Source organism: Amblyomma mixtum, chromosome 9 (genome assembly GCF_055824585.1).
Source record: "Amblyomma mixtum isolate Tamu chromosome 9, ASM5582458v1, whole genome shotgun sequence".
Taxonomy (NCBI): domain Eukaryota; kingdom Metazoa; phylum Arthropoda; class Arachnida; order Ixodida; family Ixodidae; genus Amblyomma; species Amblyomma mixtum.
The window spans coordinates 32225959-32246525 of record NC_143020.1 but is presented as its reverse complement, the minus strand read 5'-3'; the positions used below and the strand labels follow the sequence as shown (position 1 = coordinate 32246525).

Here is a 20567-nt window from a genome sequence, read left to right as displayed (position 1 = left end):
CTAAAAAATATCTGCTGGCGTACAACAGTCAATCTGCAGACCAAGCACCAAAACCGCGGCACATATCGCTCTGAATACAGGCTGGTATGTCCGGTTTGAGCTCCGTACCGGACTAGTCTGTCCGGTTTGAGCTCCGTACCGGACTGGTCTGTCCGGTTTGAGCTTCGTACCGGACTAGTCTGTCCGGTTTGAGCTCCGTACCGGACTGGTCTGTCCGGTTTGAGCTTCGAACCGGGAATGGACTGTCCGGTATGAGCTCCGTACCGGAGCGGTCTGTCCGGTTTGGGATCGATATCGGACCGGTATGAACCGGTATAGCCATCAAACCGGACGGGTCTCGCCGGTATGAGAGTGATACCGGACCGGTATGAAACCGGTATGTTCCGGTAAAATCCGGTTTGCCGCGATACCGGATTTTTCAATAGGGGGTAGCTTGAAGTGTAATGCAGATATGTTTACGCGGTTGCCCATTTGTTAGGATTTAAGTATACCTTAGACAGATTGATAGCGTATTTACGAAAGTACAATTTACATACATTGTCAACACCAAAATGCGATTTATTTCGAGCATTAGATGGTTCAACGGTAGCTTGAAGTTTGTTGCAAATATGCTAATGCGGACAGTCAATTTGCTAGAATTTAAGCAACCTTTGCACGGATTAATTGCAAAACAGTTAAACGGGCGAGCTGGTGGCACATACCGAAAGGTAAACAGACAGCGCAAAGACGAACACCGCAGTAGAAGAAGCACAGGACGAGCGCCGTCAATACGCATTAATTGCGTATTTACGGATGTACATCTCAAATCCATTGACAACATGCAAATGCCATTTCCCGAAACGCGATTTCGAGCTATAGACTGTTCAACGACAGCTAGAAGTGTGCTGTAAATGCGTTTAAAGGACTGCCCGTTTGTAAGAATTGAAGTATACTTCGGATGTATTAATTAAATATTTACGAAAGGGCACTTTTAATGCACTGACAAGGTACTAAAACTGGATACATATTTTTTCACGCATTTGAAAAGTGCTCGAAGTATGCTTTATGTGAGGTATTTTTGGAATATTTTAAGAATATATTTCGAATACCTAGCATGAAATTTCAGGAACGTATTTACTACATATTTTTAGTGAATTCATGAATATAAAATATGTTTAAAATATAACTTAGATAGCCCACCGTATATTCTAAACGTATTAGTTTCCGTTAAGGGTTATTACATGAACAAAATAATTTTTCAATAGATGGCTTGAAATATTGTGGCTTGGAATGGTGCATGGCGTCAACGGGAAGATCATTCCAGTCTTTTGCAGTCTGGACGAAGAATGAAAAAAGATGCGCAGAAGTATGGGCAGATGGCGGGTAAACTCAAAAGATCCCGTACCTAGTTATGACATCACTGTTCTATTTGACTGCTGAGCCGAGACCAAAACAACAAGGGCAAGGAAACCAAATTAATGAACAAATCACCAACAGAAGACCAGTTTCATTTGGTCATTCATATTTAGTAAAGTCTTATGAGTCATTTCAAATAAAAAAAACACGTTAAGAAAAATTAGCCGCCTCTTCCTGTCATCAAGACCGTACCTTCACACGCGTTATGCACTGCGCACGTTTTAGTGTAGCGTAGACGGTCCGATGACGTAAATAATGACTTACGCCAAAATTATCATTGATTCGCTGCAGTAGTTTCTGCAGAAAATGTTACGTACGCAAGCAAGTAGAAGAAAAGTGTTTTATGCACTCCGGTTTCGGTGCCACAAAATGAAGCGAGTTACAGAACTGTATTCGTTCACTCCTCAAGGTGTCTCTCAATCACACCAAGTATCTCGGCCTGGCACCTGACTAGTTTTCTGGGGCTCAGGGACTGAAGCAACGCCGCGACAGACTTCCCGAAGTACATCGCAGCATCGTTGTAGTAGGCAGTTTCCACGTCAGTTCGCACTGCTTTAGGGGCAGGTTCGCTTCCCGTGTCCAACTCGAACTGTTCCGCCGAGGGGGCATCGGGCTCTCTCGGACGTTTCAAGCTGAAGTCAAGCGGGGTCTGGCACACATCAGGAGAAGACCAAGTTTCGCCTGCCATTGAGCTGGTGCTGACTATGCGTGGCTGTACCTTCTCCTTGCGCAGATCTTTAGGCAGCGGGACCTCATCGATGGATTCCGGAGGTGGCTACAGAATAGAGATAACAAGAACGCATAATGTCCTGTAAACGAAACGCAGAAAAAAAAGGATGTGCAATAGGGGACATTCAAAATTCCGCAAGTGCGCTTTCCCACATAACTATGTTGCCAAAAACAAGATCGCCGACTTCGCTATAAAGAAACTACGTGGGCTACAGGACAGGCGATAAAGGTGTGGATAGAACGTAAGAAACGTATTTTGGAAGAATAAAAAAAAAACTATTCTTTCTTGCTTTGTTTCAGCTGGAAACGCATGGTCAGCCATCTTGTTTTGGGCAGCATTGTTATGCAGGAAAGCGCACTTGCGGAATTTTGAATATCGCCTATTGTGAAAGCACTGAACGCCAGCGACAGACGTGCCGGTATCGTCGATATGATCAAAATGGCCCTCAACTAACTGGGTGCACTATGTATGGAGCTGAAAGTGAAAGTTAGGCAGAGTTGATCATCACCTTCAGCGGGGTACGTCTCCTAAAAAACAAAAATGCCGGATGATTTAGCGTGGTTAGGCCTAATGAGAATTATTTGCGCTAGCAGTTCAGTTTCAGTTCCAGGCCCGGTTTTCAGGGTCAGGCAGGCTCAAGACAACGATCGCCGAATTCGGAGATAGGCATGTCCTTAAAGGGACACTGAGGAGAAATTGAAGTTGGCTTGTATCGACAGAATACCAGCTCCTGATTACAAAAACGCCACTCATACTGACAACAAAGCTCTTGTAACGTAGAAAAGAGCAAGAACCAAAATACAGCTATCGCCGCCACAGGCCAAACTCGCAAGTACAAGAGTGATGAGATCATAGAACAAAACAGTGTTGCTAGAACCATTCGTTCTAGCAACACCAGGAACCGAGAAACCATGCATCACTGAGGCGCAGCCAATGCATGCGCAAATCTCCTTGACGTCGCCAGATGGCGCCACGTGCCCGGCTGCTACGCGCGCTCCTGAAGCATCGGGACAAATCAGCGCCTGTTTTCCGGCGGTAGGCGGGCTCCCGGTATTCCGCTAGCGGTAACAAGGTACACGGTATGCTAAAGGTGTCTATTTGCGAGAACTTCGTTGACGACTTCGAGAACGAGATCCATCGTAACGCTGGCAAAACGCCAGTGCAAACGTAATCGAAGCGACTGTAGCGACGGCCGCAATAGCCGATAGATGCCTTCAACGTGCGGCCGGCGGTAGCTTTCTTTTCGGCTGCTGCCAGGCCGCACTGCTGGCCGTCAGAAATCACGGAGTCTGCGTTACGTCATGTGCACGTCATGTTTCACGTCTCTTAGTCCTCTGTCGTCATAGACGAATCCCAAGTTTGAATCAGAGCGGCGGGAAAAACTTTTTCAACTTCGAATCCAAATTTCTTAGAAATAAATGCATCTTTCGCTGCCGGCCAAGTGGCAACAAAGCCATGACATGCCGAACTATCGGATTTTACTATAAAAAAAATATTAATAGTGCTCTCCTCAGTGTCCCTTTAACGGTGTGATCCGAAATAGTAAATGGTTAATGCCCATGTATGCCGAATTACTTGTTCTCCACTTTGCATTCACAGATTGCTGGAAGTCCTCATACCACTCGTGGCTAAGCGGTGCGGCGATTAAGCGACGCGCCACTGCCCTGCAATGGCAGGTGCTGCCACTAATGAGCCTCTTGAGACCGAGATTGCACTTCCCGAGCAGCGTCAAGGTCACGGGAAGAGTCTTTGGATAGACAAACATCGGCGAAATGTCGGATTGGGGGTTTCAGAGCTAGCGCACTAAAATATGAGGTGTGTCCAACGTATCAGTAGCCCTGTCCTGGGCCCGCTGTTCCCCGCTGTCCTCGCCAGTTACTCATTCTAATCTCCTTGCTAGGTACTCTCCGGTGCCGCGATGCATCGGCCTTCTCTTAAGCAGGGAACACATGTGCGACAACTTCGCCGACGCGCCGCACCGATCGTCGCGTGCTATCTGCCATCCCACTGCAAGCAGGGACACACGGAGCGGTGAGCATCGCTGCGCGGCTCTACCCAAGCTCCGCCCACAACCGCTGTCACACTTCGCCGCCGTGCAGCGGTGCCTCAGCGCTGCTTGTGATCGTGTACAAATATCCCAAGAAAATACAAGATTGCCTTGTTACCAGAAAGTCTGCTCGAGCAGCGACAAAGCATGCCTGCTTATGTTGCGAGCTTTCGGCAACGGCACCGCTCGCGGGCGCTCTGGGCGACGAGCTCTGCTACTGCCTGGCTGCCGTGGTCGTCGCTAGGCCTATAGCCTCTTTCGTATCGAAGCCGCAGCGGCCGGCGCTTCGGAAGTCGCCTGAGCTATAATAAAAGGCCTACTCCACACATCGCTCTACTGTCAACAGCATGATCTCACAATAAAGTAATAATATGGTCAATTTCCGCGACGCCTTCGGCAGCGAAGCGAGCGGGCGCCAGGCGAGCCGGCCAGCGGCAGCTGCGAAGCGGTTGTGGAAAGAAGTTTGCCTGTATCGCAGTCGTTACCTTTAGCAGCAGCTCAGTATTGGTCAGCGATCCTCAAAAATGACATATTCTTTCACATTTCTCATCCCAGGGTTTATTATTTAAGTCAAGAACACACTTTAGCTCGTTTTTATGACACCGGCAGACGGGATGGCTCGGCCCCGAGCGCCCTGAGCATCGCGCTCTACGTCATCATGACGCTGCCGCTCTCTGCGCTCGCATTGGCTCCTGCTTCCCGTCGTTGCGTTTGTCGCATGCGGCTCGTCGTTGGCATCCAGCAGGTTGGACGCATGCGACGAGCTGCGTTCGGTCGTTGCGACGACGGTCGCAACGACGCGCCGCAGCGAATCGCACGCACTTTTCGCACATGTGTCCCCGCCTTTATGATATAGTCAGCTACCTGAGCGACAGTCATACTGCGGCGAGCACATGCTCACTTCCGTGCTGGCCCGTTCGGATCGAGGAAGTGGGACGACATCGGCTGTCGCGACAGATACCGCTTCAGCATCCCCACAGACGCATTGATGGGGAACAGCCAAGAAAGTACTGATGGCATAGGCTGAGGATCGTCGACGAGAACTTGTCCGCGCTGCCTGGCCTGCGTCAAAACAACTGGGTCCATTTAGTTTATATATCCAGTCGCTTTGCGTGCCTTCAACACTTGTCGACCTCACGTCTGCAGTTATGCCACCAGCATAACTGCATGCAGGCTGATACGATAAGCAGCCCATGGGCTTAATTAGAAAAATAAACACCCAAAATTGGGTATAAATTAGTTCTGCGCTGGTAATTTGCAGCTCAACGCTATAAATTGAATTATAAACTATTTCACCATTTATGAGGGAAAGACCACGAAAAAAACTCGCCTCACAGGTGCCTAAAATGCGTTGTAGGCTCCTAAGCATCACATTGTTTGACCTAAACATTTAAAACAGAGGTGTGGGGTAGATTCTAAATAAAGAAAAAAGGTCGTAAAAATTTAACGGAAACAATGGGACTCGGACTAGCATATTCACAGTCGTAAACGAGGAATAAATAGCCTACTCCATAGAATTTTTTCTATTCCTGCTTGGGCATCAAGCACAGCGACACTGAAAGCATGTCAGGCAGGCTTCAGCTGACGCAGATATGTTAAAATTATTTCAATACACAAAGTCACCGAGAATGGTGATCCTCTGAAACTTTGTGCCCGACACATTTTGCAGGAGAAACTGCATACCTACTTCCGATCAAATTTTGTCTGGCAAGTCGTACATTCACATTCCATGACGCGAGAGCTAACGACTGTTCTGATAGCGTGAATACTCACCGTCTTGAAGTGGCTACAATTTGCCGCTAAATGGCTGTGCCACCACGGACTGTGTCGGGGGGCAAATCAGCAATTATCGGTTAAGAAAAAGGTTAAATGCGAGGTCTGTTAGAAAAGTATCCGACCTTTGGCTGAAGAAAAAAAAATGCCATAACTGGAGCGTTGGAAACCTAATTACCTTCAAAGTGGTCTCCTTGGGACTCAATACACTTCTCCCAGATGTGCTGCCACTGTTGGAAGCATTCCGAAAAGGCCTTTTTCGAAATGGAGTTTAGCTCAGCTGTCGTTGCAGCCATAGTGTCCTCTCTTGTCTGAAATCGCGCTCCTTTCAATGACCTCTTGATTTTGGGAAACAACCAGAAGTCGCAGGGAGCCATATCAAGAGAGTAAGAAGCCTTTTGAACTACAGGGGTCTGGTTTTTCGCCTAAAAAGTCTTAATCAAGTGCGAAGAATGTTCAGGAGCATTGTCGTGATGGATGCGCCAATTTCCTGTTGACCACAACTCCGGTCTCTTGCGCCGCACAGCATCACGTAGGCGACGGAGGACATTCCTGTTGTACTCTTTGGTCAGTGTTTGATCCTCTGGCGTGCGTACTCGTCGTGTGCCACACAGCGAGAGTCCAAGAAAGCAGTCAGCATCACTTTGACGTTGCTGAGCATTTGGCAGGCCTTCTTCGGTCTTGGGGACGTGGAATGCTTCAACTGTGACGACTGGGATTTGGTTTCCGGGTAGTACCCGTACACCCAAGACTCGTCACCAGTGATTATGGTGTTGATGAAGTCGTGGTCACTGTTTGTGGAATCCAGCGTGTCCTGTGAGACTTCAACACGAAGTTGCTTTTGCTCCACCGTGAGCAGCTTCGACGCGAATTTCGCCGCAACTCTATTCATGGCCAAATCTTCGGTGATAATGGAATGTGCAGAGAAATTACTGATGTCCACCTCTTCCTCAATTTCTCGGATAGTCACACGACGGTCCCGCATCACCAGAGCGTTCACTTCGGCAGTGACCTGGCCATTTCGGCATGTTGATGGCCGACCGGAGCGTGGCTCGCTCTCCACCAAAGTGCGGCCATCTTTAAACCAGTTGTACTATTGCTTAATTTGTGTGCTGCTCTAAGCATCGTCACCGAAAACCGTCTAAATATTCAGAATGGTTTCCACTTGGCTGTCGCCCCGTTTCTGGCAAAATTTGATGCATTAGCGCTGCTCCTGTCGCACCGCCATTTTGCTTGCACTGAAAAACCGACGAGAGCACTGCGCACTGCCTCACTCAAACGCTGCCTCCCAGCGACTGACGCTATCGGCAGGCGGGAAAAAATTTGTGCATGCGCACGACGGTTCAAGGTCTGCTGGTGCAAGCGCGCTTGTTTCATATTCATCAGGTGTTCGCAAAAAAAATAAGGTCACATACTTTTCTAACAGACCTCGTATAGAGAGAGGGCTCTGTTGAAAAAAATAAGGGGTACTGAAGAAATCGGCACTGAGAACATACTGAATGCTTATGCAGGAAATCACCGAAGAAAATATCTACGATAATTGTAGGGGAGGCTCCTTGTCGTTCGATGCCAGGACAGGAGTTCTGCGGACTGAGACATATCGAGTGAAGTACTACGAGATGGGCACGTTGGGAGGTGCGTGTGGAGAGGAAGAGGAAACGGCTGAACACTTGATACATTTCTGTAAAGGGCTGCACTCTACAGCTGAAAGCAGTGGGGCTGATTTATTCAAAGCATTGGGGTTCAAGGACAGTGAAAGAGTAATGAATTTTAAGCGGATAGAAGTAACTAAGCGAAGGTTATCTGATTGATGGCTAAAATCAAGACAAGAGTGAAATTTCACGAGTAATGGCTAGGTGGGTTGAGCCACAGCCCGATTTAAAGGGTTCAGCCCTATCCATCTATCCATCCAATACCATCCATTATTCCAATCCCATCCATTCAATCCCATTCATCCAATCCATCCATCCGATCCATCTAATTCCATCCATCTATCCAATACCATCCATCCCTCCATCCAATCCTATCCAATCCCATCCAATCCCATTCATCCCTCCATCCAATCCCATTCATCCCTCCATCCAATCCCATTCATCCCTCCATCCAATCCCATCCCTCCACCCAATCCCATTCATCCATCTAATCCCATCCATCCAAACCATCAATCCAATACCATCCATTCAATCCCATCAATCCATCCAATCCCATCTATCCAATACGATGCATCCCTCCATAGAATCCCATCCATCCCTCCATCCAATCCCATCCATCCAATCCCGTCAATCCATCCATCCATCGTTCACGCTGGAGTTCGCAAACTGGCGTAAAAGGAAAAGTGGGTGCGTGACTGCCGTACCCAAGCGTGTGGAACACTGGATGCGCAGACACAAATGATTACCGTTTTCCTTTGCGGGACCTCCTCGACAGCCGTCCAGCTGGGACCCCGGTTCTTCAGGACCGGCTCCAAAAAGGACATCGACCGGAAGTAGCGCCATTTTCCGGTGTACACGTTGACCGACTTCTCGCCGCTCTTGGGTTGGATTTTCTGTCTCTCTGCCCGGTAACCACGCCGCTTGCTTCTGAACAGTGACCGCAAAGTGGCTGCGGCAGTGATAGACACACGGTGCCATATAACGCTAAATCATGAAAACACAATAAGAAATATATATATATATATATATATATACACACACACTCTTAGAAAAAAGGACTAACAGGAGCCAAGAGGTAAGTTTTTTTGGGGACTAACTGACCTGCCTCTGGCATTCCTCCTTTTCGGGACTAAGTGCAAAGGGTGTAACTGTTGGTCCCCTTGGAAAGGGTGCAACAGTTAGTCCCCGGGAGCAGACGTTTAATAAAAAAAAAGAAAACGACCCATGATTTCCAGCGTAATTAAGAGGGGAAGAGTTTCCGACAGAGCTTGACACACATAACTGCGATAAAGGAAACAGAAACAAACATACATACAAACACCAGGACCCGAACCGACAACCTTTGCATTATGAGCCGAGCGCGGCTATGACTAGACCACCACAACAGACTGTCCGTAGCTGAAAATAAAAACCTTATATGTGAAACACACATATTGTCTGTCTTTACCGCTGAAATTGTTATCAAACGTGTTGCTGTTTTGAGCACAGTATGGTGATTTTTTTGTCATATGCTTTTGCAACAACCTGCGGTAAGCCTTAATGCGCCCGCACAATGGTCCAAATCACGTTTTGGCCAAAAAAGAGGTGGCGAACTGTTCGTAAATTACGGCCGGTACTTCACAACCACAACAGTTGTTTTCTTTTCGTTTCTTTTTTTGCTTATAAGATGGTCTTATTTCTTGCAATTCGCAGGTTCACATTACAGCCTTTTGAAAACAAATATAGAAGGCGATGGTTCACTTCGTTTTTTATTACTGGCGGACAGCGGTGACAGCGAATTGACTGCTTGCCACTCTCCGGTTCGCTAAGTGTCGCCGATACTCGCGCAGCATCACATAAGCTCGTAAACAAATGGCAACGATATGAAACTACGTGTACTTGCTTAACCCTAACCTTTACAACTTACATTCGACACGTATTGAAGCTCATAGTATCTGTTTATGCACTTGCACAGCTGCGAGCCGTTTCGGATGCATGAAGCCTTTTTCTCGCGCAAAAGGGTATCGGCTTCGCCACAGGCAGCGGCGATGCTCTCACTGGCGTTAGATCACGTCCTGCGCTTCAAAAATCGAGTACTATTGCAGTCGGGGTCTTCTCGCGCGAGTTTCGCGTGCTGCTATGCTGTGGTTCGCGCCCGGTTAGTCTCTTTCTCGTCAGTTAGTCCGTTGAGTTTGCGCACGGCGCGCATTTGTGGTAAGAAGAGTGGCGTGTACAAATTTAGGGACTAACGAGCCGTTTTGAGGACTAAAGTATTCGTTACTCCCCTCTGGGGCGGCTTTTTTCTTAGAGTGTGTATATGTATATATGTATATATATATATATATATATATATATATATATATATATATATATATATATATATATATATATATATATATATATATATATATATATATACACCACAAAACCTTATCTGATTTTTACTCGTCACCAAATTCAATTATCACCCAAACACACGTCACAGACGGATCCGCAGGAATACCCACATTTTACATTTCACCTCACCGACTATTCCTTTTCAGTGACCGGTCCCATCTCCATTTCCCTGCTCCCTGCACAGGGGATTTTATGATTATCATCAGTAGGCTGACTACGCCCACTGCAAGGCAGAGGCCTGTCCAATATCTCTCCAATTAACCCTCCTTAGCCAGCTGCGCCCACCGTATCCCCGCAAACTTCTCAGTCTCATCCGCCCATCTAAATTTCTGCCGCCCTCTGCTACTGTTGCCTTCTCTTGGAATCCACTCCGTTACCCTTAAGCACCAGCGGTTTTCTGCCTTCGCATTATATGCCCTGCCCAAGCCCATTTCTTCCTCTTGATTTCGACTAAGATACCATTAACCCAGGTTTGTTCCCTCACCCACTGTGCCCACCTCCGGTTTCTTAACGTTATACTTATCATTTTTCTTTCCTTAGGACGCGGCCTTGCCCTCAACTTAAGCTGAACCCTTTTCGTTAGCCTCCACGTGTCTGCCCCGTAGGTGAGTACCGGTAGGATATAGCTGTTGTATACTGTTCTCTTGAGGGCGACTGGTTAACTGCCATTCATTATCTGAGAGAACCTGCCATATGCGCTCCTCGCCATTCTTATTCTTTTAGTTATTGGGCACCACCATACTGCGGATTCTACATATTTTATCGTTGCAGTTTTATTGATACCCTTGTTTTTTTTTCTAGATTGTATATTTATAATATTTGCCTGATACACTGCTTCCGATTTGTGCGTCATTGCACCACTTTCTTTGTTCTATCAGGCCCCCGACAGCCTTCTGCTACGGGACGTCCTTCTGTATTATTTATGTAGTGAATATAATGTATTTGTATTCAACATTGATGTGGAGATTAATGAATAAATGTTGATGAGTTAATGAATGAGTTGGTATCTAGTTACTGTTCCGGACATGGCCGCCACTTCGGCCTAGCCGGTCGGCCGCAGCTGCGTATAGCAGCACCAGCAGTAATAGTCGCTTGCTGCGCTGTGCAGTTGTGTTTTTTGACTGCGTTTTAATGCGAAAGCATTTCTTGACTCATTAGTGGCCCTCGTCCGACAAGACAGATCCATAGCCAATCCAACACTAGCCACATAACAATCCATAAACAGTTCATAACTATCGAAACAATGGACAATCCTTTTCGAAAATGCATAATGCAATGTAGTAAATCGAGAAAAGTCCATGATCCAATCATAAGGCTATAACCCAACCGAATCCGGAGGAAGCCATAGCTAGCCACACTTAGGCACCGCTGATCCCAACCCGACTGACTGACAACTGACGAAACTGACTGACAGCTTCCGGTAGGAGTGGTGACGTCACATCTGTCGGCTGTTACCCAGCGGCGACAGCCGCCGTTGCGCCAGTCAATGCTTTCGCACTGACGCATGTACGGTGTCGTGAGTGCCTCGCTAATATTTTTATTCTGAGTAGTGCCTTTTTTTATCATTGCTCTAAGAGGGCTCTTGCAGCTGCGCCTGTGATTAACTGCGCTGTCGCTGTCACCTGCGTGTGCGAACACCAATTCTTGGTCGGACAACCAATAATAAATAAATAACGCCGCTTGAAAGCAGATGTTTGGAGTGTTGAAAGAACAGACATTGTAATGCTGCGCCAACTACATCTAACTTGAAAAGCTTTGAATGCGGGATAAAGTATACAACTCAGCATTAAGAAAAACAAGCTAAGAATGTTGTCTGTATGCTTGAAAGTGTACTTGTGCTTAATGCTTCTCTCCCAGGTTTAATCAGCCCACAACTAGTTCCTAGCATAATTCATTTTTTTCCCTTCCTAATGCTGCTTACGCAAATACACATGGGAAAACGAAGGAACTCCTGGTGTCATACACTGCTCAAATTTACAGGATTCAAATCTGCTGATCACTTTCTAGAACTCCCCTGCTGAAGGCATGTACTACAGCTTGTATTCTCTCTGTACAAATGAAGAATCACTTTGTGCTGCGTCGAGAAGGATATGTTCTGTGTAAAAGCGGCATGAAAACAGTATGTAATCCAAAATGCCGTTGCTTGAGACATGTTAACTAGATAGAAAAGTCCATGGACTGTATAGAGAACTTGATACCTCTCTCCTTTACTTGTCTTTTTTTGTGCTGGTTGATATACCTCAAACATCAACTCAATAACTAGCTCATCTCAACACAGCCTTTGGTGTTTTCCTGAGAAAAGTTTCTAATTCAGCTTCTGAAGAAGAAATGCTATAGGACATAAGTGACTAATGCTTGGCAGCAATGGTTAAAGTTTAATGACAAATTTTGATGCTAGCTGGAAGGTCACTGGCTAATGAAGGAGGTGTGGAGAGCTCAGTGTCTGGACCTCATTACATTAACAGCAAAACCTGGTAGAGAATGTCAGAAGAAAATACGAAAGCATGTGTACTCATTGAGACCCAAACGCGAAGAAGAATCCCCTGGCAACGAAACCGCCAGTAACTGTGAAGAAATAATAGGCAGGAAACTAGATTATTAGAGTCGTTCAATGACAGTATCATATGTACAGGGTGCACAACCACTGGTATATGACAATACTTGTATAAAAGGCCCCCGTCATAAATCAGAAACAGCATGCAATTAGTGTGCACTGGGATGTAAAACATTGACAGTAATCTGAACAGCACTGGTGTAGCTCATGGTTCGATGTGCAGTCCTCTGGTCGACCCAGAAGCCATGCAAGTATTCTAGCATGACAACATTTCCTTGCAGACACATCTGCGCGGTTTTTGGCTTCACGGTTCTAAAAAATGAAGTTGAAAGGATGCTCCTTAGGGTTTGAATGGCAGCATAAGTGCAGAACGCCCCACTGCAATGTGGCGCCGCTTCATCAGCGGATTGACCGTTGACGCGCGAAGCGAAATTTCTAGTGCTGCTTTTTCACCTCTCCCATTGTTGCTCTTCCATATGTTCTCCTCAAGGTTGTGGGCAGCCAAAACATCAGAACCATTCTGTGAAAACTAGGTTTCCTCAAACGCCACATACGCCATGCACCAAAAGACTTAAAATTACTAGCATATTAGTCACTGATAAGATATAAACTTCAATACGCATCAGCCATCTGGGATCCCCATCCAAATTATCTGAAGGCTAACCTTGAACAAGTTAAAAATCGCGCTGTTAGATTCATTCATTCTGCATACTCATACGACATCAGTGTATCGTCTTTAAAAGCTGAAATTAACTTGTCACTTCTTTCCCATCGCCGGCGCATTGCTAGTCTCTGCCTTTTTCACAAATTCTTCAACAGTTCATTGCACGAAGCACCCTACATCGTACGCCGCATGCACATATCCCAGCGCACTGGTCATCCGCTTCAAGTTGTTCGTCCACGCTCCCGTACCACTGCATTCTCAGCCTCATTTTTTGCCCGAGCAACATCCGACAGGAACGGCTTTTCCCACCAAGTCGCATCCATTACCTGTCCATCAAGATTCGAGCAAGAGTTAACGCAGCTGATAGATTAAACCAAACCTCATGTTATATCTGTAGCCCCACCCCTTACGTAATACCCCTGAATAGGGGTCTTTAAGGAAATAAACTGAACTTAACTGAAAAAATGGCACATGCGTCTTTACATCAAACACCCAGAGAAGACGGCAAAAGCCATTGCTGATGCGCTGAACGGTGACCGTACCTGAACACGGCGCAAGCAGCTAAAAGCTACTTCGCCATGTGCAGCTTTTACTGCAGATGGAAGCGCTATGCAGCGGTTTCATTAACGAAGAAAAATCGCAAAACTTCACTGGTACCACTGTTCGTGCAACACGCACCATTCAAACCTTCCGAAGACAAGAAAACCGAGCACAACGTACCACTACCCTGGCAGCAACAGACACCAATTCGTGGCTTTCCTCTTGAGCTTGCTCATTAATATCTTCCGCGTCGTGTATCGACATCCGCCTCGGAATTTTTCGCGCTGCGTATGTCACCACAAGCGATGTCCTGTGGCTAGAGGTGGCTCCGGCAACTGATGTGCTTTGCACGTAATACAACCCTTCCTGTGCGCTACATTGCCAAACCTGCTGAATTCCCATAGCAACTTCGCCGGTTAGCTGGTTTTGCGCAGAGGGTCAAGCCAAGCCTTGTTGCTATCTGTCTTTTCTTTTTTTACTATCACGTCACAAGAAGACACGACGTCAAAGCCTTTGCCGTAAAGAAGGCGAGTGCAATGAATCTCTTCGGCTAACTTAACAGTAATAGCGGTAACCAGACGTGCTATGGAATCCCTCCCCAAGCAAGGGCAATAGACCCTTTACAAAAGTTAGCGCCATCTAGTGAGAAAAACATGAACAGCGCACGGCGGCCATGTTTGGTTCAGTCCGTCCGCGCCGCCCGGAGTACTCGGAGGACAGTTCACTGTACCCGGAGAGTACGCGCCATCGTGAGCCCTCGTGGAACTCGTGCACGCACAGCGAGCTTCATTGGAATTCCCGCAAGTGATTGCGTCATTTGTTGACATCACAACAGTCGGTGCTAGCACCAAGCTCCATTCGGAATGCCAGCATGTTGCTGCGTGCCTTTCTGCAGCCAGCGCAGCGTCGTAGACGCGCAAGGAAACAAGGTGTGTATACGACCGTTCGTTTGCATTCTTGATCGGCTTTACAAGTGTCACTTGCAGCATGTCAGGCATTACGGCATGTACCTCTGACTGGGAGATAGCTCATAGAACGCGATCGCGATCACCTGAAACAGCGAGGTTGTTTTGCGTGCAATAGAGCCTTGTGAACTTCACGAAAGCTTGTGCTGAGATGGAAAATGACACTGGAGAAGGAGCAGTACATGTGTAACGAACGCTAAAGCTCGAATAGATCCGTTGGAGCCTTTAGTACGTGGATTGCATTCGCCATTCTCTATTTGACTTATTACAAGGGCATGATTACCGAAGCTAGTTTTCAAGCCATTGTGTGAAATGGCCGTGCACTGTGCAGATGGCAAAATGGTTGCCTAGGGCGCCCAAGCTGCCTGTTTCACGCTACAAAAGCGCCTGCCAAAGCCGCGGCGTCCTGTAAAGCAGGAAAAGATGAGGCATCACACGTGTAGCGTCATGCTCACATCCAGCCCGCTTCAAAAGATGTTATCGCCTGATGACGCGTGCGAAGTCCGGTACGCGTCCAGAGCGCGCAGCTCAGGTTTGTATTCTGTGCCTATGAATACTTGCCAGCGCGATCCACAAAATAACGAAGCTTGCGTTTCACTCTAGTGGGTTTTCTCGAATCCCATGATGGTTTCTTAGTTGACAGCCACCCGAAAAATCAGTTGGTTTTGTAAAGATGACGATTTCTTGTTTATTTCCTCTTTTAGTAGACATTTCAAGCTTTAACCTCATATGCAAGAGCTGAAATGGGCGGCCTCGGGAAAAGGGAACTGTGCTGAAATGATAAGGAATTTTAAAAATCAGCTATCACCGCGCCATGCCTGCTTCGCGCAAGAGTTCGTGTGATGAGATTTTCCGGTATAGGCACCCTGCGCATCTAACTCCCGCGCGACGCGCGCGCCACTGGCGGCGGCGCGCGCGTCCCTGTCAGGAAGGCGGGGGCAGCCTCACAGCTCTCGCTTAACTCTCGCTGTGTTGCCGCGCCGTCTCGAAGCAGTTGTGCGCCTCCTTCCCGAGCTCAAAATGGCACATAACAACAGCGGGACACACTGCTGTGTTGTAGGATGCAATAATACATATAGAAATTCGCCTCGGACAAGGTTTTATGGATTTCCAACGCGACATTGGGAGACGGCCCACCCTTCGCGACGGACAACACGCGCGCGCGGTTTCTGGTCAAACAATGGTCAAACCCATGCGGAAGACGCTTACTTGACTCATGCATTACCTCCTAGACAGGTTTTTGACTCATGGCAAATTCAGCAGACTCGGAGGAATGCTAATGGCTCTCTGGGAACCCTTCTCTTTTCTTGCACCCACGATTTTCGGTCATTGACTTGGCTGTCAATAATATGTGGGCTCAAAAAGCCACGCCGAAACTCACCCGCAGGTACACCTGAGGAAGAAGCCCAAATTTCGCGCTGCAAAAAATCGTTTACCTTAGTTTCAGCTATGCGCGGAATCCTTGCTCGCTTCCACTGCGCCTTGCCGTCCAGCGTCTCTTTCGACAGTAAAGGCACGTTAGGGCGCAACGGCAACATGCTCCTGATAAATCTTTGCTTCCTCGTTTGAACGACTGGGTGGTAATTTTGTACAATAATCATAAATCCTAATGTCGAAGAATCAGGGCACTTGTCCTAAATGCGTAGAAATTAAACAAACCTTGCAATGAAATTCCGCTTTTTGAGCACAAGCTTTCTGCAAGAATCCTGCATGAAATAGCCAGGATACTCCTTTTTTGCAGAATCCCAGTCAAAAAGCTTTATGTTTTCCGCAGGAGTTTCAGTGCGCACAGGCGCTTCGCCGCAGCTCGTATTCCCTTCTGCTTGCAAAAGATCGTTCATTGGACATTTCATATCACCAAAATACTGACCCACGTGTTGTAGCGATAATGGCCTGGCAGTTGCTGAAAAAAGAGAAAATATGAGTGGCAGATTACGCAATTGGCACATCATTTCAAGGCGTAGTTTGGACAGGGTATTCCCCATCGAACACCGGAGGTGCGGCAAACGAGAATGTTATGAAGTCAGGTTTGCGCCGTTCGCTCAGAAACTGCAGTTTTCTAATTACCTTCAATGCTATGCCGCCTGGCCGTCTTTAAAAGTTCAGGGTAAGCCTTTCTAAATGCAGGAAAACCCCAGGCTTGCAGGTGGCTCGTTTTGGAGAGCGTTTCACACCGCTCCAAAAACACGGCAACGGCAGCAGCGTGTTTACATTTGCCTGCCTTGCAACTGCAGCTGGCGGCTGCACGCTGTCTACGGGAAGATAGCTACATAAAAAAAAATTGAGTGAGTGCAGCGCTCACAGGTATTAGATAGAAATATTTCTTAGCGTTGATTTGATCGTTTTCGGTGGCGCAGTGATGCTTTTCTGCGCAATGCACCGGGGAGCTAGATTCGCTCCCGTCGCACGACACCACCTCTTTCACATTGTGTACATGGCCCAGCTGCTTCAAAAAGCTTCGTTCCTTTCCTGACGTTCGCTCTTCGAAAGAATTTTTCAGCCTCATGAATGAATAGGTCGAAATCCCGCCTCTACGAACAGCGGCAGCCGCTAGCAGACGCCATCCCATCGCTGTCGCGGGGCGAGCCTTCCTGACAGGGACGAGGCACCGGCCGCGCGGGGGAGCTGAACGCAGCCTCGACGGTGGCGGTGCCTGGCGGGTGCAGGGTGCCTATCCACAGCTATAATGTGGTGCTTGCTGACAAAACCTGTTTATTATTTGTGCAGGTCTCCTTCCATGGTTTCCCAAGCAACACGGCTTTGAGAAAGAAGTGGATTATTGCAATACGCAGAGATGTGGGGAAAGACTTCACTATAACGCATCACACCACGCCTCGGCTCTCAAAATATGCATCTAGCCGTCGCTAGCAGAAACCGTCAGGGACAAAAGAGAGGTCCCTAGACCAGGAAAGGACTTCGCTTGACATTGAAAATCCGTTCCACGCACAGTACTCTTGGCGACAACGTTACAAGCACGGATACAACGGCGGGCACTGACGGACGGACACGGAGCGGACGGACGAAGCGATCCAAAGATGGCCGCCACCGCGGGGTCAGGCGAGGTCAGCGTGCCTGTCACTGTTGCCAGACCTACTTTTGTAAACCCTCTATTGAGCGCACATCACGCCCATCAAGCCTTCTAGCGGCGACGCTAGTCCCAATTTCGTTCCGGCGGAAGTCACCGAAGGTGGAGGGATGGTTCCCTCAGTCGGTACGATCTCCGTCTGTCCGCAACTTGTGGTGGCACTTCGCCTTCTTTGGCATGTGTGGGGTGGTGTCCGCTGCAGCCGTTTTGTGCTTGTCTGCTGCGAGTGCTATTTTTTTTGCTTCTTTTATCCCTCATCTCCTTTCGGACATCTATTCAGTTTTTCCCTCTTGTCTTTTGTTATTTTTGCCTGCGCTGTACTCATAGTGGCCCAGCCCACCTCTTTCAGCCTGGCAGTAGCCCTTCTATCCCCTCTCTCTTTTAGACCCTTACCGCTCTGCCTCTGCTGCCCGGTCTTTTTGTAGAGACAGCTACAGTACACCAGCTCTTCGAGCCTTCAGCGTGGCACCTCTTCAGCTCCGTGACCTTGAACCGGTTGGTCACGTGGTGCAGAGCTGCTGCTGCTGCCGGCAGTGCTGCGCGCCGGCGAAACCGAGCTGCAACAGCTGTGCGCACCCGCCGTGTTGAGTGGGGGGTGGGTGGAGTTCGGCAGGGCCTCCGGTGCCAAGTTGGAGAGTGAAGGGGAGGACGGGAGATGTAGCTCTCGCATCACTCCAGCTTTAAGCAGAGCTAAACCACAGCCAATTTTTTCTCGTCAGCATCTGCCGCTAAAAAAAAATGCGTGGGGAGATAGCAAACAAACGAAGGCTTCTCGTGGTGCGAGATTGCCCCCGCTTGGAGAACGATTCATTCCCCGTTCTAATACCGCTTGGCATAATCGGCACCCTCTGCGGGCAGGAGCGGGGTATCTTTCGCGTTGTGCAGGCGCCCATGGCGGCCTCACCCGTTTTGGACGTCGGTTCGTACGGTAATAGTTGTCCCGCTCGGCTACCGGCTGCCCGAGCGAATCCGGTGCGAGGTGGGCAGTGCTGCCGGCCAGCGGCATTTGTGCGACTTCCTGCACATTCCTCTGCTCTGGAGTCTTCCGTATGAACACCTCTTGAACTTCAAGTAGGGCTCGCAGCGGTTAATAAAGAAATATTTAAGAAATCTGCTCACTGATCAACAGCTTAGAACTAATGGAACGAATCGCAGGATATATGGAATTGGCGTTAGACTAGACTATCTGCAAGTAGTGCAAAATAAAAATTAGGAACAAAGTTGGCGATTTAAGTTGTTTACATGACCTCTCAAGAAAGGTGACATCTTGGTATCACGAATGCCGAAATCACGAAAATGAAGAACACACGGGCATTCACAGAACATGCAAATAATTTAGAAGAGTGGTCATGTGACGGCCGAACCGTAATGTTCAAAAGGAGAGTTGAAGTTAAAGGAACAGAACAAGGCACTCCTGAGAGCCGCAGCGAAGTCAGTAGGGGTAATCAAATAAGCCACACCACGTTCTGGACAAGTACGGATTTATGGGAGCAGAGAATGAGTTTGGGTTGACTGGCGACGTCATACATCCCCCTCTCCCCTTCCTCGAATACTACTGCTGATTTGTTGTAATGGTTAAGTTATACATAGGATAGCACGTTGTATTCGCCTACAGCCGCTGAATAATTTATAGTCGAATTTCTTTTCTCATCTGTTACGGTTCTGGTTTCAACTGCCGAATTATGACTATGACGTCAAACGTCAGCGGGAACGGAAGGCATGAAAAAAGAGCGATATAATCTTTGCTTCGTCGTTTCGCTTCCTACAACGCTAAAGCCAGCCTGTCTGAAGAGCCGGAGTCAAAACGAGCAGAGAACGAGGAATTCATTGCACATTTTCATTCCTCGCGCGAACTATACTGACCTTTTACGCCTTAGTCATCGCTTGGCTGTCGAAACCGAACCAGGCGAGAGAAGGAATTCGATCAAAAATTTAGTGGTCATAGGCGAACTCCACGTAGTGGTCCACGTATAGTAATGCCTTGCGCATCATTACAATGAAGAAAATCTGAAACCGAAATTTGGATAGTCCTTGAAGGCGGTGCCATCGATTGAGCGTTCAAGCGGGAAAAACGTCGAAGATTAATCACCAAACATGGCCATTCCTTCCTTTCACGCGAGGACATAGACCAAGCTTATGATCGGCGAATAATAGGCTAATAGCACCGATTCGCACACACGAATGCCATCAATATGCCAAGTAGTGCATGCAAAATGTTTCAGAACGTGTTCGCAAAATCAATACGTCGCCACCCTCCCTTATTCTTTCCATACCAGGCACAAGGCTCCAGAGAGCACATTGATCGATTAAAAAAAAAAAAACAGAGGAAGACACCTACCGGCTGAGTAGGGACCATACGCAGGCCATTTCTTTTTCATCTCCTCCACCACGTCCTTCCAGAGGATCTCCGTGACGACGCGCTTCTTGTAATCCCGGCTAGCAACATCCCAGATGGCTGTCCGCTCCCTGATAAGGTCGATGAAGTATTCGTTCGCCTCGTAGGGTAAGATTAACGCCATCGCCATCGAAGTAGCTGCTGTTTCAGGCACACCCGTACGTCGTAGTCCTGGCGGCGTCAACGTCCGGGTTAGTATATGACGCACTACTGGCTCACGAGGATCGCCGGCAACAAGCACGGTGACTGGAATAAGGTTCGCTATGCCGTCCTGTCTATATCGAAGCGTACGAGCGCGGAAGTGCAGTGAACGCTGATGTTCGAAGGCTGTCCGAGGTGTATCTGTTGCGTGCTTGCTTCGGGAGCTGCGCCAGCACTGGTACTGGGGGCA

General features: G+C 47.9%; 1 protein-coding gene across 1 annotated transcript; it reads right to left on the bottom strand.

Moving 5' to 3' along the window:
* Positions 1-1792: 1792 nt before the first annotated feature.
* LOC149328667 (uncharacterized) lies at positions 1793-20300 on the bottom strand. The gene is made up of 3 exons (XM_089559057.1): positions 20120-20300; positions 8344-8546; positions 1793-2170 (listed from the first exon to the last, which is right to left on the bottom strand). Exons 1-3 carry the CDS (start codon positions 20298-20300, stop codon positions 1793-1795), a joined length of 762 nt encoding a protein of 253 aa, XP_089415183.1.
* Positions 20301-20567: the final 267 nt, after the last annotated feature.